We start from the raw sequence: 20,883 nt of genomic DNA on the forward strand, positions 1-20,883 counted from the left end.
AAAAGTTTCAAAAGTTACCCTTATTTATGTTTCTTCATTCGTACATGACCCCTTAATACCATGCATCTTTTGGACATCAATCTCGTTTGGGTGACTGATTTACGACTGATTTGACACAGCTCGGAGGCTTGAGCTTATGGACGGAGGCATGTATCCACCAGTAGTAGAAGCAGAAATTCAAGTAGAAGATCCTGAAAAAATAGTAATAAATAATATTTGTAGTAAAATTGATTGCTACTAGTATATGCCTTGATGGTAATCGCCATGGGGTTGTTTGCTGAAAAATATAAGAAAAATGTTAAATTAATTTTATTTCAGCAACGTGCATAAACATGACATGATCATGATGACCCAAGAAGAAATCCAATGATTAGTTGTTATGATTTTACTCCAGCGTTTTATCTGACAGTGTGAACTTGTGTGTGACGTAGCGTCCTTGGTGGGTGCGTGATACAATAACAATGTTGTTATTATCATTGGTTGTTTAAGAAAATCGTTACGAAATGAAGAAATGGAGTGGGTTTCTTACTGGTAACGTGGGTTTTCAACTAGTATTTATACACGACAAGCAGTTACCGAATAAGATCTCTTTCAAAGGTTGTACTGTTACTGTTAGATTGTATAATTGCTTATAGAATTCAATATTTTGTTAATTCATTTATGTTACGAATTTATTGAGGTAGCACCAGAATGCGAGATTGCTAAACTAGCCTGAGAGAGATTATCGGTTGAGAAATGTAAGAACTTCAAAAAAATGGGAAGGTGTATGGAAAAGAGCATTGGACCGAGATCTGTATACTCTTAACCTACCAACCCTTTATTTTTGATTTATAGTTCTGCATATAAAAAGTTAAAAGTATTATTGTTACAAGATAATTATCTTAAAATTAGTATGAACTAGCTAAAATGATTATCCTTTGATGATCTAATATTTTGTTCAACATATTTTCTGTCTCTCTGTCCTATGATGTCGAACGGTCATTGTTATACTATAAAATTAAAAGATATTGCTACTCTAACCACGAGATTATACAACCACTAAAAAATATCAAAATTGATTTAAGGAGTTGACATACCACTCAATAATCCGACACTTCTTTCATCGACTTCGGTAAAAGATGGTAATTGTTCAGGTGCAGGATGCAATTCTACCATCATGTTCATTGATTCTGTTTGCAGTTTTCTGATTAATATCTTAATCCATGTTTTTAAGTAGTCCTTTAATCGTATAGCGATTAGTATCGACATCGCCATTATCGCTAAACTTAAAATTACAATCCATACCAAAAACTTTTGTTTTCCTATTGCTGTGAATCCTTGCGAATTGAATAAAACATTATGTTTGTGACTCGTTTGGGTAAGGTCTATCGTGCGCCCGTTTATTGTAAGATTGCGTAGACAACCATCGAAACTCTTCGTAAATGGTACATATTTCCAGCTGTATAGCGATCCCAGCTTATCGAGACTAATTGATGAAACTCCTAGTTGAAAAGACACATTACCTGGAAGAAACCCACTCCAATCCTTATTTTCATAATGACTCCTACTGCTCACCATCTTATTGTTCACCGTTTTTATCTCAATCCTATATGGCTGTAAAATAACCTGAGCTTTAATAATCTCGTGTAAAACTATTTGTTGATGCTCGAAACGGCTCGTCCCAGTTCCATAGTCCAATAGTAGGACCAACATACCATCGTTGATTTCCAATGCCAGAAAAGGTGGTGCCTTCAAAGATGGGTCATACTTCAGAGGACCCATGTAGAATACCAACCCGTCTTTTTGTCGGGGCAATAACTCAATGCTGATGTTGTTAACGTTTCCACTGTTGATCGATGGATAGATTGCATACCCACTTCCATCAAAACAGATGTCCAATTTCTCACACTGCGGACCTTTGAATCCCATGGGACATTTACATTTACCATTCTGGAAAGTACCACCGTTGAAGCATGCTACCAACGAAGATTCTATCTGTGGGATGCACTCTGCTTGCACCAAGGTGGTCATTCCCACAAACGAGCTAGTGTTGGTGTGCACTACGATTGGTTTTGCTGTTTTAAGGACCTTGTTCTTGCATGTCTGTGTACATGTATGTCCTTTCTCGATGCACTCATCGATACCAACCGTCACAATCCGATACCCGACGTCTTCCTCCAATTGGCGTAGATGCAAACTTAACACTGCATTTAAGACCTCTGACGATGTGTAAATAGTATCATCTACTGCAAAGAACACGTCTAAGAATGCACCCCGTGTAAGCTTACGATTGTTGATCGTGAATATGTCCACCTGATCTGGGCTGGTATCCAGAATGCTTGCAATGCTTTGCTGAAGTCGATACATGGGTGTGTTGAGCTCACTCAGTGTCTGAGATATGAATGTCTCAGCCGTTACATTGTAGAAGCGAATCGATCCACTCTGGTTGACCGTTTTCGCCGAAATGTTCTTCACTGTCACCGTAACTCGAGCAGATACGTTGTGCCGTGGAAAATAGGATGATTCTTCAATCAATGTAAATTCTAGATTGTATATTCCTTCGGGTGTGCCTTTTATCATCGTGATCATACCGGTGTTGATGTTGAGTTTGAAGAGCTTCCTATTCGTCTCGGGCGTCATCTCATCCCAAAGGAACATCTTATCTGATACATCCCAATCATCTGGATCGCTGACATACACTCGACCGATCTGCGTATCTGCAAACTTACCTTCGTAATTGTTGACGAGAATGTGGCTCTGGCCCATTTGCATTTCGTTGTCATTTTTGTCACCAATCACCACCAACAGTTTGCTGACGGCGCTCATCGGTTTGTGACCCGAGTCTCGAATCAGTATCGGTACCACGTATTGTTTCTGCTGCTCGCGATCAAAGTCCGCCAATGAATACAGCTCATCACCTACAGTCTGGAAGCGATTTTTAATCTCGGTTGGGGCGTCGGGATCGACGCTGTAGAAGAATGGCGGTCCATTGTGCTCTCCATCAGCGTCTTCTGCAGTCAGCTTCGTGATCATGGCTGAAGGGCGGTTCTCGCTCCACACAACTGGCATTCTATTGGTAAGCTGGGGCGCGTTGTCGTTAATGTCTTCAACGAAGATGTAAACTGTTTCCATCGCCGTTCTTCCCTTACCGTTTTCATCTGTAATGGTAACATTGATTTGTAACACTTCTTGCCCATGTGGAGGATCACGATCAAGAGGGTGGAGCAGTTTAAGACATCCTTTGTCGTCGATGCTTAAGAGGTGCTGGTGTTCTTTTGGAAGTGCATATTGTATGTTTTGTGGGTACTCGAAATTCTCGATGTCTGGATCATAGGCCCACAAATTTGCAATACAATCCAAAGGAATGGTGTTTTCCTTGATCGTGACGTTTGTTAAGGTCAAAATTTGCGGTGCAATGTCATTCAGATTTTTTATTTGAATCCGTACGTTGGTTGTGCTTTTGAAAAGTCCGTCATGGGCCTGCACGACTAAATCGTATTCTTGAATCGATTCATAGTCGAGCTTTTTGTTAACTGAAATAAGACCGGTGTCCTCATCGATCTTAAACGCCTTTCCAATGTTATTCTCTATTATGCTGTATTTAATCTTGGGATCTTTGTCCAGATCCGTTGCCTTCACCTTGATAACACTTGTATTGATGTCAGCGTCTTCTGGTATATTGTTCACCTCGTAATATTGTTCATCGAACTGTGGTGGATGATCGTTTTTGTCCAAAACTCTTATGAACAACTGTTTTACCGCACTGTTTGGCTTTCCATTATTGAACAGCACGGACGGTGAGTTATCTTCGGCAACCACAGTTACAGGATAAATATCCTTCGCCTCACGATCGAACTCCACCAATGACGTAATGTTGCCAGTTTTACTGTCAATGTGGAAATACTGTCGAGCAGTTCCTTCGAGCCGGTATGATACGATGTTGTGGGCCGATGTCCCGTCATTATCATGTGCCTTTACTTGCATCACGAACGTGCCTGCTGGCTCGTGCTCCAGTATAACTCCATTAAGGTTTCCTGTGATCTCTGGAATATTATCGTTCTCGTCCAGGATCTTGATTAGAACCACTGCTTCTGCCTTCAAGCCCTTTACATTCATTGCTCGTACCGTGATTCTATATTCTTGCACCTTTTCATAGTCAAGTTTGCCTCCCAGCTTTATGTATGCGGTGTTATTGACCTGCTCTAAGATAAATGTATTTTGTATGTTAGATGTGGCATCATTATCTAGAGCGAGATCAAATATAATACTTGTTCCATCATTTAAATTCGTGTTTGCCTCAAGTTCGGCTATTGCTGTATTGAATTGGTCGTATGTTTCATTGAGTTCGATGGGGGCTGATGGAATCTTGGTAAACGAGGGAATATAATTCGAATCGACGGTGTGACTTTTTGTGTCATTTTCATTTGTAGCTTCATTCTTGGCTTGAATATTTGCTGCATGCACATTGATGCAGAATGATAAAATCATGAAGATGATAATCGGTTTGAACGGTTTCATTTTTTTGCTGGTTTTGTTTGAATTTCGTTTGCGTTATGCCTTTCTGAAATGAAATAAGATAAGTTCGCAGTCGTTTGTTTAACCTCTATCAATGTTTTGTTGGTATTATTTAATGTAATGGCAATGATCCCTCATTTGAAGAAGCAAACGTGAAAACACAACACCTACATCCTACATACCATATTCCTCCCTATGAGATCTACCAGTAAATCATAAAACGACACAACAAACACAAACATTGGTAGACCAAATCCAAGACTATACTCGGCCATAGTTTGCCTACCTTTTTCTTATCCTTTGACAAAACAACCGTTGTTGGTCTAGGCATGCCTTTGCCACTAATGGAGCTAGCGATCAGTGACTCATTGCCTCTGTCCAAAAGTGAAGTCCAAAACAGCAGAAGTCATAAAAACATAATAAAGTCTGCTTCCTTGCGTTCAGGCGTTCACCCGACGTTTATCGAGCCGATCCGAATAGTTGTGTTCGTTAAACATTTGTGCGTAACAGGTAGCCGCAGTTGTACTGCGTGTCTGCAGTATGGCGATGTGATACCGAGCGAGACGCATAGACAACGCGTCTAGAGGACATGTATGGCCGAGAGGAAATTTTTCTGTGTCCCTTTTGCCTTGTCCTTGCCTTTAGAACCTGATGAGTGAAGCATGCATACCTTTCGGGTACGTTCGTAGTAAAAACCTATCCCTCTTACATTAATGGCGAAGATATAATCGTATGCTATCAGCTCTACAATCAAGCATGGGCAGGCCCATGGGCGTCGTGTGTACGCGGGCATTAAGTCCCCACAGCAGGATAATCAATATTACGTAAGGAGGAGTAGATCCATAATCACACAAAGCAGCAACTGCACTGTATTCAGTAAAACTACGTCACTTCACATTACACATTACTCAACACTGTTTTGACTACTAATTTTTAATATTATTTAACAAAACATTGAATAACTTGCACCTGGCAAATGTATGTGGTAAATGTACAAATGTACAGAGTGAGTCATAGAGTAGGATAGTGATTCAGCAGTTCTGCAGGTGCTTTTATCGTCCTACGTACTCACAGCTGAACTCGAGACGCCTTGGTTTTAATCGTAACTGTTTAATCTTCCTAAAGATTGCGAAACCTTGCAATATTTTGCGTCGCATTATCTCCTTCTTGGAAAATCATATAACGTAAGCACATACAGTAAACTAGCGATAATTTTTTTTTATGTTCAAGCCGATAACAGTATGGTAACAATACATTACTGCTAGGGGAATGGTTTCGAATCGTCTAGAACAGCGACAGGCAAACTCTGCAAACCTAAAGCCAAGATCCAATTTCATAAAACATGTTCGCATAGCTCTACGTGCAGAGCCAATTAGAGCACCGATGAGTTGAAATGTTTGTTAAAATGTTCAAATGAAAAGGTTTGCAAAGATAATTTTAGCATCGTTGTAAATAATGGGAACCTTTCTCTCAATCTAAACATCCAATATGTCTTAACAGCGCCATAAAGAAGTTCATTTATTTATTTATCATTTATTTTCATTAAATAGCATTGAAATACACGTAAAATCGGATGGGTGCAGTCCAGTGATCTGTTTGATACACGCGATGAGTACTACAACTACGATGCGGGAGGAAACGGATATTTGGACCACTCTACCCGTAGCTAGGAAATGCGAATGCGGTTGTGTGGTACTAAATTACGTGTTCACAAGATTTTTATGTATTTTTTGTCATATGTCTCGTATTTCTTCCATAGTAAATATTTATAGTGAAGAAAGTTCATTTTCAGTAATCTGATCAAAATTGAATTTAGTAAATTGAATATTAATAGTCCATTTGGAAGTCGATTTTGGATACTTTAAAAGATAAATTTGATAGTTCTCTAAACAATATTGTTTACCAATATTGCTGTTAAGTGGCAAGCAGTCGTTTTAAAATAATCGTACTTGGCGTTTTGCAGGTCAGTTAACTGTTTCTTGATCAATTTTTTCTCTAGTGATGTAGTGTAGTGCAGTGCCGCTTTTCTCTGTTGAATCTTGACTGTTTTGCAATAGAACAGCTTTATTTATGAAGATCACTTAAGGCTCAATAATGGTGATAAACAATTAGTAATGCTTAAAAATCACATTTTAGTCATCCATACGCACTTTAACACTATAACACACGGCCTTTGCACATTTTCCTATTGTAACACACTGATTTGTAAATCCATATTATATCACTGCTCGCTATTGATAACTTACCGGAAATTGATTATCCGATGCATCTACATTGAATTACTAGTAACACTTTAACACAATGCATTGGGATACTCTGTCGAACTGAGAAGCTTTCGTCAAATCTTTGGGTTTTTATATCTCTTATCAGTAACATGTTGTTATCACAGATAACTAAGTTAGCTAAATTGGAAACGATGAATAAGCTGCGCGATACGATAGAAAGCCGCACTGATTCGATTACTTACCGAGGCGTCACTCCATTCTAACAGTCGGTTGCATAATTGAATACGTTTAATGAACCTGTACTTGTTGGTCTTTAGGCCAAACGTCTAATGTAGTTGATGGGAGCTATGTTGCGTGGGTCAAGTATTATTTCGATTACTACGCATGAGAAAGTGTGAATAATATGGAGAGCTTTGACGAACAATACATTATTTGAGAGTGAGTCCCATGTTAGTCAATCGGTTCTTAAATAATTTAATATATCTTCTTCTTCTTCTTCTTCTAGTCGGCGTAACGTCCTACGCGGACTTCCGGGCCTATAAGGCATTCGAGACTTACTACTTTGTCCAAATAGTAAGGTGACATTGGATGTCAAATTTCGTGCGCCAAAAGAAGCCCCTCGTTTTTATTTTTCGTTTGTCAATATGTATGTTTTTAACAGATCTGCCAAGTTTCAAGTCACTGCATCATCCCGGCTAGGAGTAACAATTTGTTTTCGGAGCTGCGATAAGTGTTTTTGTCGTCGGTCGAGGTGGATGGTCTCCCCGGACGAACGGTCACCAAAGCCGGTCGAAAATCAAAGTGATGCTTACGGTATTCTTTGATTACCGTGGGGTGGTTCGCAAGGAATTTCTTCCGAATGGCCAAACTATGAACAAAGAGTACTATCTAAGCGCAATTGAGCCGGTCTCATAGTACAGTAGTCAACTCGTACGATTTAACAACATGCCCGTCATGGGTTCAAGCCCCAAATGGACCGTGCCGCCATACGTAGGACTGACTATCCTGCTATGGGGGGATCAATAAGTCACTGAAAGCCAAGCCCACAAGTACAGTAGGTGACCGCTAACTGGATGTGTTTTAACTGGAGTGCTTTTTAACTGGAGGTTCGCTAACTGGAGTGACTCTCAGTTAACGAACACTTAAACGTCAAAACATGAAACATCCGGAATCTCATGAAGATAAATTTGTCGCAAATGTGCATTTTTCAAACAAATTTAGGGTCTCTTGCCTATATTTGCTATTAATTTTTGTTATTACACGAATTACTATACTTTATATCAACATAAATGATAAAAAAGTTTGGTATGTTTATTCCAGTCAACGCCAATCAAAACAATCAATCCATAGAAACGTCACTCCAGTTAGCGAACATTGTTCGTTAACTGGAGCTTGTTTACCTCTCAGTTAGCGGTCAGCTACTATAGTAGTGGTACAGGCAGGCCTTGACTGACAACGGTTGTTGAGCCAAAAGAAGAAGAAGAAGATCTAAGCGCAATGCGGCGGTTGCGGAAGTTCATCCGTCAAAAGCGAACGGATTTGTGGAAAAACAACAGCTGGTTTTTGCATCACGATAATGCGCCCTCCCATACGGCCATCATTTTGAGGGAGTTTTTCGCAAAAACTGGAACCCATATTGTTCCGCAACCGCCGTATTCGCCAGATTTGACACCAGCCGACTTCTGGCTGTTCAACAAGCTAAAACGGCCGCTTTGGGGACACCGTTTTGACACTATCGAGGAGAAGCCTCAACGACGGCGGAACTAAAGGACATCCCTGCATCCGCGTTTTCCACCTGCTTCGAGAAGTGGAGGAAGAGGTGGAAGAGGTGCATTGCATCAGAAGGGGATTACTTCGAAGGTGATGTCCTATATTTGGCCGAATAAAAAAAAAACATTTAAGAAAAAAACGCAAAGTCACCTTTACTTTTTGGATACAGTAGTAATTCATTAGCACGCAGACGGATAGTCAATCCTTGCTACGGGGAACGGTCTATTGTAGACTTGAACCCGTGACGGGAATGTTATTGAATCGTTCGAGTTGACGACCGTACCACGGGACCGCCCCTTTTAAAATTTCTAACCGTTACCGTTACTCTAACCGGGAAAAAGTGAAGTTCAGGAACATTGTACGATCAGATGTGATGATATGATGATGAGTGTGTTTGGCATTGCAGACCAGAAAAGCTAGATGTTTTAGGCGGTGGTAAATGTTTTAGAACGATTGGGTATTGATATGCAACGTGTTATGAATTGATGGTCAGGTAGGGCGATGAATAGAATTAATGGTTGGGTCGGTCGGGTGGAACACTCGTCAACTCTAACGACTTAACAACATGTCCGTAATGGGTTCAAGCCCCGAATAGACCGTGCCCCCATACGTAGGACTGACTATCCTGTTACGGTAACAAAATGTCACTGAAAGCCTAGCCAAGCCTAGTGAATTGGACTAGCGGTTGCAGGCAGGCTTTGATCGGCAGCGGTTGTTGTGCCAAAAAAGAAGAAGAAGAAGGGCACGGAAATGGGAATGGCATTTAATTGTCGGCATTTCCAAGAGATGTGCTTAAAATGAATGTTGTTTCCAATGTCGATATGATCGGAAAGTAGGGCACTGGAAATATCGCAAAGTCCATATAATACAGAGGTCGAGTCATCCAGAACATTTGATCAAAAAGCGTGGGAAAGTGTTGACAGCTGGATGAAAAAGCTTCAATAGTTTCATCGCAGTATGCATTGGGCTTTTAGTTGTTGTGCATGCAGTGGTCTGAATTCATTTTCGGTAATTTTTACGACGTTTGTTCATAATCTTGTTCTTTAAAAAGTTGACGAATATCAAAAAAATATATAATTATAGTGTAATTATCAATTCAATCAATCAGATTATTGCCCGAAATTACGACGAACTCATCATGTGCAGTTCAAGAGCACCAAGGCTAAGACGCTAGATTTCTGATTGTGGTCGTTTTTAAGTGATAAATTACTGAAAACACTACTCCATGCCACGTTCATGAGAAAGAAATGTATAGTTACACTAGATTTTGTGCACAAAATGCACAATTAGCCCTGATTAGTGTTTGGTTGTTTGGAATCGTTTTTGAACACTTTTTCATCTTTTTCAACTGTCAAAAACAAGCTTTCAAAATGGTGGACCAAAATCGAGCTATGCATCGACCTCTGTATTATATAGACTTTGATATGGATGCATGCATTAAGCCGTGGTAAATATTGACATCGATATCAAAGATGTTGAGATCAACAGCATACTCTATTTATTCAATTGGAAAACCCTGTAAGCGCCTGTTTTACCTTATATTTTATCAAACTTGGGAAATACGATTCTTGATAAACGAGCGTTTCTACATACACCGAGACTGCAGCTGAGAGATGGCTGTGAGAGAATTGACAACCGGTTTCTCACGCCGGTGTGTGTAGAAGCTCCGGAAAGCGCCGAGATGAGACTTTTAAAATTATGTTGTAAAAATCCATTTGAATCGCTAAATTCTTTTACTTTTTAGTAATATTTCTACGATTATTAGACAGCAAAAATGCAAACTATAATTGATCGTTCGCTATAAACTGCCAATTTATTTTTTTCTCAGCTCCATCGTTCTTTGCATGCTGAGGAGATTTCTCTCACCGAAAATGCTGTCAGTCGCTGTCAAAGCATGCTGTCAGCTTTTTTCTCAGCTGCAGTCTCGGTGTATGTAGAAACGCTCAACAGTGTCGCTTGTAATTCGAGAAATAAAAATACATTAAATTCACCCTGCTCGTTTAATGCCACGTAGCATTAATGCCACATAGCCTACAAAAGCGTGGTTGTAATCTTTTCTCTGAATTCTGCTTTCTGTTATTGTTCCTTTTAAAATAAACCATAACTGAAGATAACATAACACCTGAGATAACATATAAGGATTTTTTTTTCAGCGCGGAAGAGTAAAGAAAGTACGTTCTGGTCGTTGGAGCCCCGTGATAGACTTTTTAAAAGCCCAGCATCCCCCTAGCGCGGGGCCCCATCGACCATCACCCACAGGGCCCTCCTTGCTAATACAGTGCCATATTCTATCTACTGTTATGGATAATGGACTAAAGATTCCAGGGCCCCTCATTCACGGGGCCCCCGCAGTTGGTTACTTTGCTTACCGTTAAACACGTCACTGGTTTCGCGTGAAATAAATCCATTCGGTTTTCGACTTTACGATTTCTAAGAAACAGATAATCTACTTTCAAGCTGGTTTGATAAGCGAAACTGATTAGATACCACGCATTGAATTATCGTTGAACAGAGCAAAGCTCCGTACTTCCGAACTGATAGCGTTGAAAGTATATAGCTTGCACTCAATGTAAAAAGTTAACCAGTATGTTGTGTTTACTTGTCATAACATATCTTCATCCAAGAGAGTAACAAAAAAAAGTTATTTAACGAGTGGAAAGTTTCAACCCTAGCAATTGTGTGATGTAGTAAGAAATATTTAAAATTTACCATTACGGCATAGTGAGTGATGAGTTACATGCCAGCGTTTTTTAGGAATCCTTTATTGCTTGGCCTGTTTACCTGTAAAAAGAGTGTAACAAAAAGTTTAATGTAAAGGAAACGCCTTTACATACATTGTAAACATTATATGGAAAGTTGAAAATCAGATGAAATTGAAAGTAAATATACATAAATAATAAAAGTTTGATGCAGTTTAAGATCCTGTGCAATGCATTGGATATTGTTTTGTTGGTGATGTGTAGATGATGCGATTAATCGATGCCAAAGACTAATAATGATAGACTATGAAAGTGTGTCGAGATATTTCCTTCTTTCAAATGATATTGTGTTGCACTAGATGCGCGGTGTTGATTAGAGTAATTTTGTTTACGAACATGAACATTACGTTAATGGTAACGTGCAAAATTATATCTGATAAAGATTACATTAAATTAAATTAAAATTATTATTCAAAAGGTTATGTTATTTTTTTACACGATGTGATTGATTTGATATCTACTCGCCATTTTGGTAAGAGATACGATGGCTTAAGAAAGTGCGATAAAATTGTGAAATGGATTAAAAAATATGCATTTTATGTCACATTTCGCTCTTTGTTTGTAATGTGTTTTACTATTGCTATTTTAATTATCTTTGGCATTGATAGAGGATCATTCGTTAAAATGAGAATTTCTGACATTAAATCATATTAAATTAACTTGCACGTGCCCAGATAAAATATAGTTCATTTACAAGCTCCACCACAATCTATCAAGCGGTACCACAAGAGCTAAGCAGTGATGGTAAAACTCATTATAATAAAAACTGTTACGATTGCTTTTTTCAGGAGTACTCCTATTTCTCATCTGTGTCAAACGAAATAGATGAATAAATGACGAGACGAATAGGTTTTGTCCTATTGCTGTTTTCATCGAACTGGATTCATTGCCACTGTTTTGCTGCAGCAGATTTCAATGCACCTGTAAATCATAAACCAAGCTTTCACAATTGTGGAGAATACAAGCCGACATTGAAAGAAGAACAAGAACCTGGGACATCTGTACTCCGCCTGACCGCCACTGATCCAGACCAATCTCAAACGATAAAGTTCAGCATTTTAAATGAAATGAGAGAAGAACAGCTTTTCGCCATCGATGAAGATACGGGTGAGATCTTTTCGGCATACATCTTCGATCGAGATCCTCCGTATCGAGATACCGAGTTTTACATCACGGTACGAGCGACCGATAACGGTCAGCCCAGTCTGGATGATATGTGCACGATCAAAGTGACGATTCTAGACATCAATGACAATCCGCCAGTGTTTGATAAAGACATTTATGAAGCGTTTGTTTTCATGAATACGACACTTCACCAGCAAGTTACCATCATCACAGCAAAGGATATCGACGACGAAACAAATAACGTTGTTAATTTCGAAATTGTAGAGGAATATAAAGATAGCAGTTACTTCGAGATTGACCAACATACTGGCGTACTCACACTGGCTAAGCGCATCGATCGCATTCCAGGAGAGTATTATGCACTTCGTGTTCGAGCTTACAATCAAGGTTATATAGAACACGAATCAGAAAACCCAGAAGTTGATGTGAAGGTACACATAATTGACTCTGACAAACGCGTACCATATTTCACCAAAGTGCCAGAAGCTCCCGTCATACTACACGAAAATTTCACTGCATTTCAGCAGGTATTGGCAGTGTTTGAAGCGAATTCAAATATAAACAACGATAGCAATGTTATTTATGAGATAGTTCGAGGTAAATTTGAACAGACCAACTCGATGAACACATTCCTGTTGGAGCAAATTGATAATACAGCTCACATTAAGCTGGCAAGAGCGCTCGATTATGAAAGCGTCACCGAATACACGATAACTGTGAGAGCTACAAACAGGCACGATCTAACAGCGGAGGCTGTGGTGAAGATTATGATCCTGGACGTAAATGATAATGTTCCGTTGATCGTTGAAGCTGTATCATATCTGAAGTATGAACTTATCGATACTTCACCGGTAATCCAAATACATGCGTACGATTTGGATGGTACATCGGCTAACAATATAATTTCGTATAGCATCGCAGAAAGTAATCAGCTGCATTTTACAATTGATTCCCACACCGGAACAGTAACGAAACAAAATAGGCTGTTTGATGACAAAAAGGACATTTATTTTATTAAAATATTGGCCAAAGACAACGCGCCATCCGCCTTATTTCGGAATGATAAACCAAACATGAGCTCTCACACGTTAATAGTTAAAATAATCAACAGAGATCTTAACATTATTCCCCAGAATGCAATCACTAATATTCACGGACAAGAACAGCGGACCAGTAATGGCATTACTTTTCAAAATGGTTTAAGGATTTCAAAAAGTTATGAGGAGAGGGATATTTTCAACGATAGATACGTTATGGTTCACAATTATGAAGGCATGCTTACAGATAAACTGATAGGAAGTGTGTACGTCGATTATGATATTAAAGATAATTCAAATAAATTGTTCCTTTGGGATGAGAGGGCCAGTACAGGAACCAGGAAACACTTCAAGCTCAATTCCAAGAGCGGTATGATTATGATGCTAAAAGGCACACCCGTAGGTATATACAAACTAGAATTTACAGTGATTGAAGAATCATCCTATTTTCCACGACACAAAGTATCTGCTCATGTAACGGTGACAGTGAAGAACATCTCGGCAAAAACAGTCGACCAGAGTGGATCGATTCGCTTCTACAATGTAACGGCTGAGAAATTCATATCTCAGACACTGGGTGAGCTCTACACACCCATGTATCGACTTCAGCAAAGCATTGCAAGCATTCTGGATACCAGCCCAGATCAGGTGGACATATTCACGATCAACAATCGTAAGCTTACCCGGGGTGCATTCTTAGACGTGTTCTTTGCAGTAGATGATACTATTTACACATCGTCAGAGGTCTTAAATGCAGTGTTAAGTTTGCATCTACGCCAATTGGAGGAAGACGTCGGGTATCGGATTGTGTCGGTTGGCATAGATGAATGCTTTGCGAAGGGTCATATGTGTCAGCAGGCATGTAAGAACAGGGTCCATAGATCACAAAAGCCAATCGTAGTGCACACCAACACTAGCTCGTTTGTGGGAATGACCACATTGGTGCAAGCACAATGCATCCCACAGATAGAATCTTCGTTGGTAGCATGCTTGAATGGTGGCACTTTCCAGAATGGTAAGTGTAATTGTCCCACGGGGTTCGAAGGTCCCCAGTGCGAGAAATTGGACATCTGTTTTGATGGAAGTGGGTATGCAATCTATCCATCGATCAACAGCAACGTTAACAACATCAGCTTTGAGTTATTGCCCCGACAAAAAGACGGGTTGGTATTCTACATGGGTCCCCTGAAGTATGACCCATCTTTGAAGACGCCACCTTTTCTGGCATTAGAAATCAACGATGGTATGTTGGTTTTACTATTGGACTACGGAACTGGAATGATTCGGTTCGAGCATCAACAACTGATTTTACATACAGTTACAACAGTAGATATTGTGTTAGAGCCTCATCGGTTTGAGATACATACTGCAAGCAACAAATTGAAAGGTAGCAGTAGGAGTCGCTATGAAAATAAGGATTTGAGTGGGTTTCTTCCAGGCAACATGTCTATTTTGTTGGGTGGTACAGTCAATCACTTTGCCAAAGGCTTGTTATACAATTGGCCATTGCACCTCGTGGGTATACCAGAGACGTCGGATTATACTGGTTGCATACGAAACCTCACAATCAATGGGCAAACGATAGATTTTATGCAGCCGAAAATGGCAAATAACGTTTCTTTCAGTTATTTGTGGTCCACATCGGTTGATAAATCACTTTTTTTGGTGATATTTGCATCTGTTGCAGTCATATTTATAGTAATTATATTATTTTTAATTTTAAATCGCTCTACCAGCTATATTATTGGATGATGCAAACTTTAGAACCTTGCAATCAGTATTCATTGAATGAAACGGAAACAAAAGGTATGAAACCACTGATATCCATTTGAAATAAATGTATCTTACAGGGTTTTCCACAATGTATTGGTCAGTCCCCCTGATTTTTTGGTGCGTTCCCACGATTTTTTGATCGTTTCCCATAGATTTTTGGTTCGTTTCCATAAATTATTGGTATTTTCCGATTGGATATCAATACAATTGGACCAAAAAATTCTGGGAAACGGCCAAAAAATATTATAATAATATTATCCAGATACAATCAGTTGTGGTCACTCTGCTGGGAGTTTCCGTCTAAAGATGGCAACTCGGAATCGCATCCATAGCTCGGAACCGCTTCCGCACATACCTACTCCGGCTCTGATTCGTGCTAAATCTTACCGACGGTGCTTCCCTGAGTCGTCGGAATCATTCGAACCATCATTACCCGTTTGGAGCCTTGGGGCTGTTGCAATGGACACCGATAGTGCAATGTAAGCATACATATCCGTGATTAGTCTGCTTCTTCTTCTCCTTGGCGTAACGTCCTTTGAGGATATGCCGACCTGTAAAGGATCGTCAGTCCTAGCCATGTGTCCTAAGTCCTAAGTCATGTGAGTTGACGACTGCAACACAGGTCCGTCTGTGATTTATATTTTTGTTTCTACAAGTACAGCTAGCACGAACAGTCTTTGCATAGATATGACAGAATGATGTATATAACCAACTAAAAAAATTTCGAGATTAGATTAGATTAAACTTGTTAAAGACCACTGCAATGCTTATCAGACTACACATTTGGACTAAATGTCCGTAAAAATTACGGCAATCAACAACTCGGAACCTGCAATGCCCATTTGAGCAAGATAAGGGCTGGTATTATTGAATCCGTTCGTAGCGGGAACGTACGGCGCTCACATGAAATTCTAGGGATGGCAACATATTTTTTGAGCCCGCTCCTACAACGCCGCGGTGAATAACTCTAGCAACCATCTAGTACGTTAGGAAAATGAGTGTCGGGACGTACGCCGCCGCTACGAACGAATTCAATAATACCAGCCAAGATTCCATTGTAAGAGGAGGAATTAGCAAAAAACGATCAAATTATGTATGGAATTTGATACCTCGCGCCCATATAGCGTATTGGGACAATGTAAACATGATTTAAGAAAGAATAGCTTTACAGTTATAAAAAACACATTATGTTTGAAGTGGGTAAAAATAAAATGAATCAAGCATCAGATGTCGAGCTCGATGAGTCAGTTAGTCAGTTAGACTCTATAAACAAATAAAAGAGAGACGATTTTTCAACGGATCTTCAGATTTTCACAGTAAACTTTCTATTTGAGATGATCCAGCATGAATCCAGCATGAATTGAGATGAATACAGCATACAAAAATTATATATCAAATTAAGAATCAATCGCGGCTTTCGAAGATCATTTGCAACAAACCAACGAGTGATACTCCGTCGAATGCAAATGAAAACCAAGAAAACGTTTGAAGATTTGAAGCTGTATCTGGAGAAGCTGGTAGCTTTATGCAAATTTGATGTCCTGGAATGGCATGTAAGTTTTATACAAACGCATGTTTTTCCAATTAATGTGCAACAAGTTATGATTTATTATTTTATCTACTGAGATATTTACCATCTGATTTATATTTTATTTACTTATTCATTTATTTACTTATGATTATTTAGCGAAATCAGTCCGGGAATGCCCATGAGAATGGATCGTTTAAAAGTAAATTTTGATTCTGTGTGGCTATCAAGACGTAGCATCATTGGATCCAAGCGTCTGTTCTTATGAGGATGACGAAACCGACTCCGATTTTGAACCCGATTCTGATTTCAAAGTCAATTCTAATACCGTAACCAATTCCGAATTCGGAGCCGATTCCAGGACCAGTTCTTCAGCCGATTCCGATTTAGTAGCTGATTTCGATTCCAGAGTCGATTCTGGAACCGATTCTGGAAACTGATTCCTGATCTACATTTGATACTATCAAATCGGTTCCAGAAAACTTCGGAGATAGCCGGAATCGAATCCGACGAAAATTTATTTTTTCCCATCACTAGTTTGCTTGACCGGGAGGGCGATGCAACCGACCAAACAGTTGAACTTTTCCTGAGAAACATGAACATACGTGCCCAGAAGCGGAAATCGCATCCACTGGCTTCGTAGCGGCAGGCGATGACGCCACAACTCAAAGCGACCATTTTACGAGATGAAGCGGATGAATATCGATGTGGCACACTAGACAGTCAACCGATGCAACATTCCCCCGCTGCGTTTCAACAACAACGTTCTGGTTCATCATGATACGACTTAACAATACGTCCGTCATGGGTTCAAGCCCCAAATGGACCCTGCCCCCATACGTAGGACCAGTGCTGCAAAATGTCATGAGTATCACGAGATTTTCACCAACGAAAACAATGAACATATCCGTGGTAGCTTGATGCTCATTGCTGATACTCATTAAAAATGATTCATGACATGCCGAACACGACATGTGAGTTCTTGAGTCCAACGCGATACTCTGGCTGACAAACTTAGCTTAATGCCGGCGCAAGCATTTGCATGATTTTTTCTGGCTGTAAACAGTGCTGCCAAATGCCACTGTTTCAATCATCAACACTCATGACTGAAACGAAGCTCAAATCAGATCACGTACACAACTGAGATGATCAGTGACTATACTCAAACAGTTGGAAAATCAATCACATGCTTGGTGACATTTAGTTTAGCACCCAACTTTTGATCACTCACTTGGTCACGACATTGTTGTCGGCGATAATCGCGACATTTTTGGAATATACTTGGCGCGTAGGCTCTAGCAACAAAATGAGCATGCTTTCTCCTTCTATCTGTTTTGATTACCTGTCGGGTCAAACAGAGCGAGAAAACATGCTCATTTTGTTTCTTGGAACCACTCGCACGCAATGCATATCTCCCGTGACCATCGCGATGATCACCGACTGCAAATGTCGCGACCAAGTGATTGAACACGAGTTGGTTGCACACAATGTCACCAAGCATGCGATGGTCGCACCAACTGTTTGAGGCTCGCCTCTGATCTTCGCAGTAGAGCTCGTGACGCTGAGATAATTTTGTTTCAGCCAGAATTTGTCATGACAAATCAGTGGACAATCATCAGTGATATTTTGCAAAATTGATCACAGCAAAAAAAGTCGTGATATAGTGACTGACCCAGCGATGGTCGCAAACATGTCATGAGCATGTATTAGTCACACTAATCGTTCTGAGTATCACCTCTGATTTTCACAATTGAGTACGTGACACTGATATGGATTTTGTTTCAGCCAGATTTTTTTATGACATTGATAGTGACATTTTGCAGCACTGCGTAGGACAGTCGTTCCTGCTATGGTTAAAAAATACGCTCACTAGTGTTTCTTACAGGCAGGCCTTAACTGTGTAGCATGCATATGCTATACTTAGTTTATATAATGTTCATTACACTCAAATAACAGAAATTGTCAACATACAACACACAATAACAACCCTTAAGTCAGGAAATGTTAATCAGCAGAAAAACTCTTATCCCAAAACACTTACAAAACATGCAAGCCACACACTAACTTTCAAAGGCGAAAAAGCATTACTCAGCACAAAACCCGTAAGAACGCACTTTGAGCGTAAAACCATAACATTACATAATAGCAACCATCAAGTCATATATAATGAAATAGGAGACACCGTACCCTCGTGTGTACAAACAGAACCGTTAACCGTAAGCGTAGGAAACAAAACACCACGTAAGCACAAGAACCCAGAACTGACCTTACAGAATAATTGCAACCATATGTAAACCCAAAACGTAACCTTCAGCATAACTGACATAAAACAGAAAGTGAAAGTAAAACCAAATCAAACTATACTCGTAACTCGTATAAATAAAGATGTAAGATAAGACCGAGTACTGCTCAGTACGCACAGTGACACGGTTCAGTGGAGCCGTTTAAGTCTTATCGTAATTCGCACAAACAACACAAATGTGTTAAATTAATTCATTGTGTCCACTCGTTACCTGGAGCCCTGATGGCTCCCAGTGATCATCCGAAACTCTGCTTTGTTTTTTTTACGAATTGACCCCGCGTGTGATGTTTAATCCTTCTGCACCGCTGCTCTAACAATTGCAACCTGATCCGAACATTACAACTGACTTCGGTTGTGATGCCAAACAAGAAGAAGAAACTTAAATGTTTACCTTACAAGGGAAGTTTATGAACAGCAACAATTTTATCTTAGTTTTTTTTAGCCATCCGAAAAAGTCAATTTTCATGCAATGCAATTTAATGCAATTTTGTTTTCAATAAACTCAATGTTCCGGGGGAATAGCGTTGGGTAAAGTGCTACTGTGCGCACAGCATAGCACAGAGCTTAAATTGCGCACAGTGCTAGCAAGTGCACAGTGCACTTAGGGCAGTGTGCGTGTGTGCACAGCTCACTGAATTGTGCTACTTTACCCAACACTAATACATAGTCTTCCTGTAAAATGTATGAACCGATTAATAATTTACAGATTTATAATTTTTATGTGAATTAAAATTTGAATCAAAATGGGCTCTTAGATGTCAAACTGTCTGTAAAAAACTGTTGGCTACTTGTAAAATCGTTCTACATTACGGGTCCTCGTTCCTACACAGTCCTTGAGTTTCACGGACGGAAAATATTACGGAGACAATTGTAATTGGTGAAACATGAGGTGGCACACAATTTCAAAATTTCATAAGTATTGTCAACTGAGATGTTCTTCTTAGTATGCCAGATTAGGTATACGAAGAATCTTTGTAGAATTTCAATTATTAACTAAGGAATTAGATATTAGTCATTATCGAATGGAGTTCGTTATTTAAAAAATGTTTTAAGCAATGATATGGGTAGGAACCGGGAGGATAACGTTTAAATAATTAGATAGCCTTAAGAAAAAGAAATTTACCCCCCGCGGCACAGTTATTGAAATAACTACAATGAATCACACTTAAAAAAATATACATGAAATTTACTAGTTGACACCGCAGATGTGATACACTTCGTTTATCTAATAAAATTGAAATCATTTCTTCGGAATCGTTTGAAATATTATCTATTAGTACTAAACTTGCATTCTTCTTCTTCTACTTGGCGTAACGTCCTACGCGGACATGCCGGTCTATACAGGCTTTCGAGACTTAATTCATTACCACGTAGCCGGATAGTCAATCCTTGCTACGGGGGGACGGTCCATTCTGGGCTTCAACCCATTGAGGACTGAAAGTAAGTCAGCGTGAAACCAATATGTAGTTGGGATTATAATAGCAAAAGGTGTTGTTATATGTTTTTGTTCGCAAAGTTCTAATATTACTCTAACAATGTCAATCGGATGAGTTTCGACATAGTTGAAAGTTATACAATCATTTTATAAGCCTTGTTCTAATAGATTCTCAAAAACGGTAGTTAAGTGACATAATGTAGCTTCTGATATTAATTCTTTTTCTGGCCGTTTGCAAAAAATAGTTCAAATCTGACATAAATTTCCACTACATAGTATTACAGATCCATGATTTTATTGCCTCAAATTGATAGTATTCTTTCAGATTACAAGCCTTAGTCTCCATAACTTGAGTAAGTACATTTGAAGTAAGTACAATTTAACGCCTGAACTTCCTCATGCAAGTGCTTTTATTTTCTGAATAAATAACTGCAC

General features: G+C 39.4%; 1 protein-coding gene across 4 annotated transcripts in view; it reads right to left on the reverse strand.

Annotated features, from left to right (window-relative positions):
- LOC120948204 (DE-cadherin-like) overlaps positions 1 to 20,883 on the reverse strand; it is a 33,470-nt gene that overhangs the window by 1,641 nt on the left and 10,946 nt on the right. The window contains exons 1-3 of one of the 4 annotated variants that reach the window (XM_049605475.1): positions 6,741 to 6,839; positions 1,695 to 4,540; positions 1,502 to 1,593 (exon numbers count right to left, since the gene is read on the reverse strand). In XM_049605475.1, coding sequence (XP_049461432.1) covers positions 1,586 to 1,593; positions 1,695 to 4,497 — 2,811 coding nt within the window. In that variant the 5' untranslated portion in view covers positions 4,498 to 4,540; positions 6,741 to 6,839 and the 3' untranslated portion in view covers positions 1,502 to 1,585. Of the gene's footprint in view, positions 1 to 14; positions 4,541 to 6,740; positions 6,840 to 20,883 lie in introns of those variants that run through there. The other 3 variants (XR_007451868.1, XM_049605473.1, XM_049605474.1) reach the window with 3 other exon arrangements.

The sequence above is a fragment of the Anopheles coluzzii genome, chromosome 2 (assembly GCF_943734685.1).
Source record: "Anopheles coluzzii chromosome 2, AcolN3, whole genome shotgun sequence".
Classification (NCBI taxonomy): Eukaryota; Metazoa; Arthropoda; class Insecta; order Diptera; family Culicidae; genus Anopheles; species Anopheles coluzzii.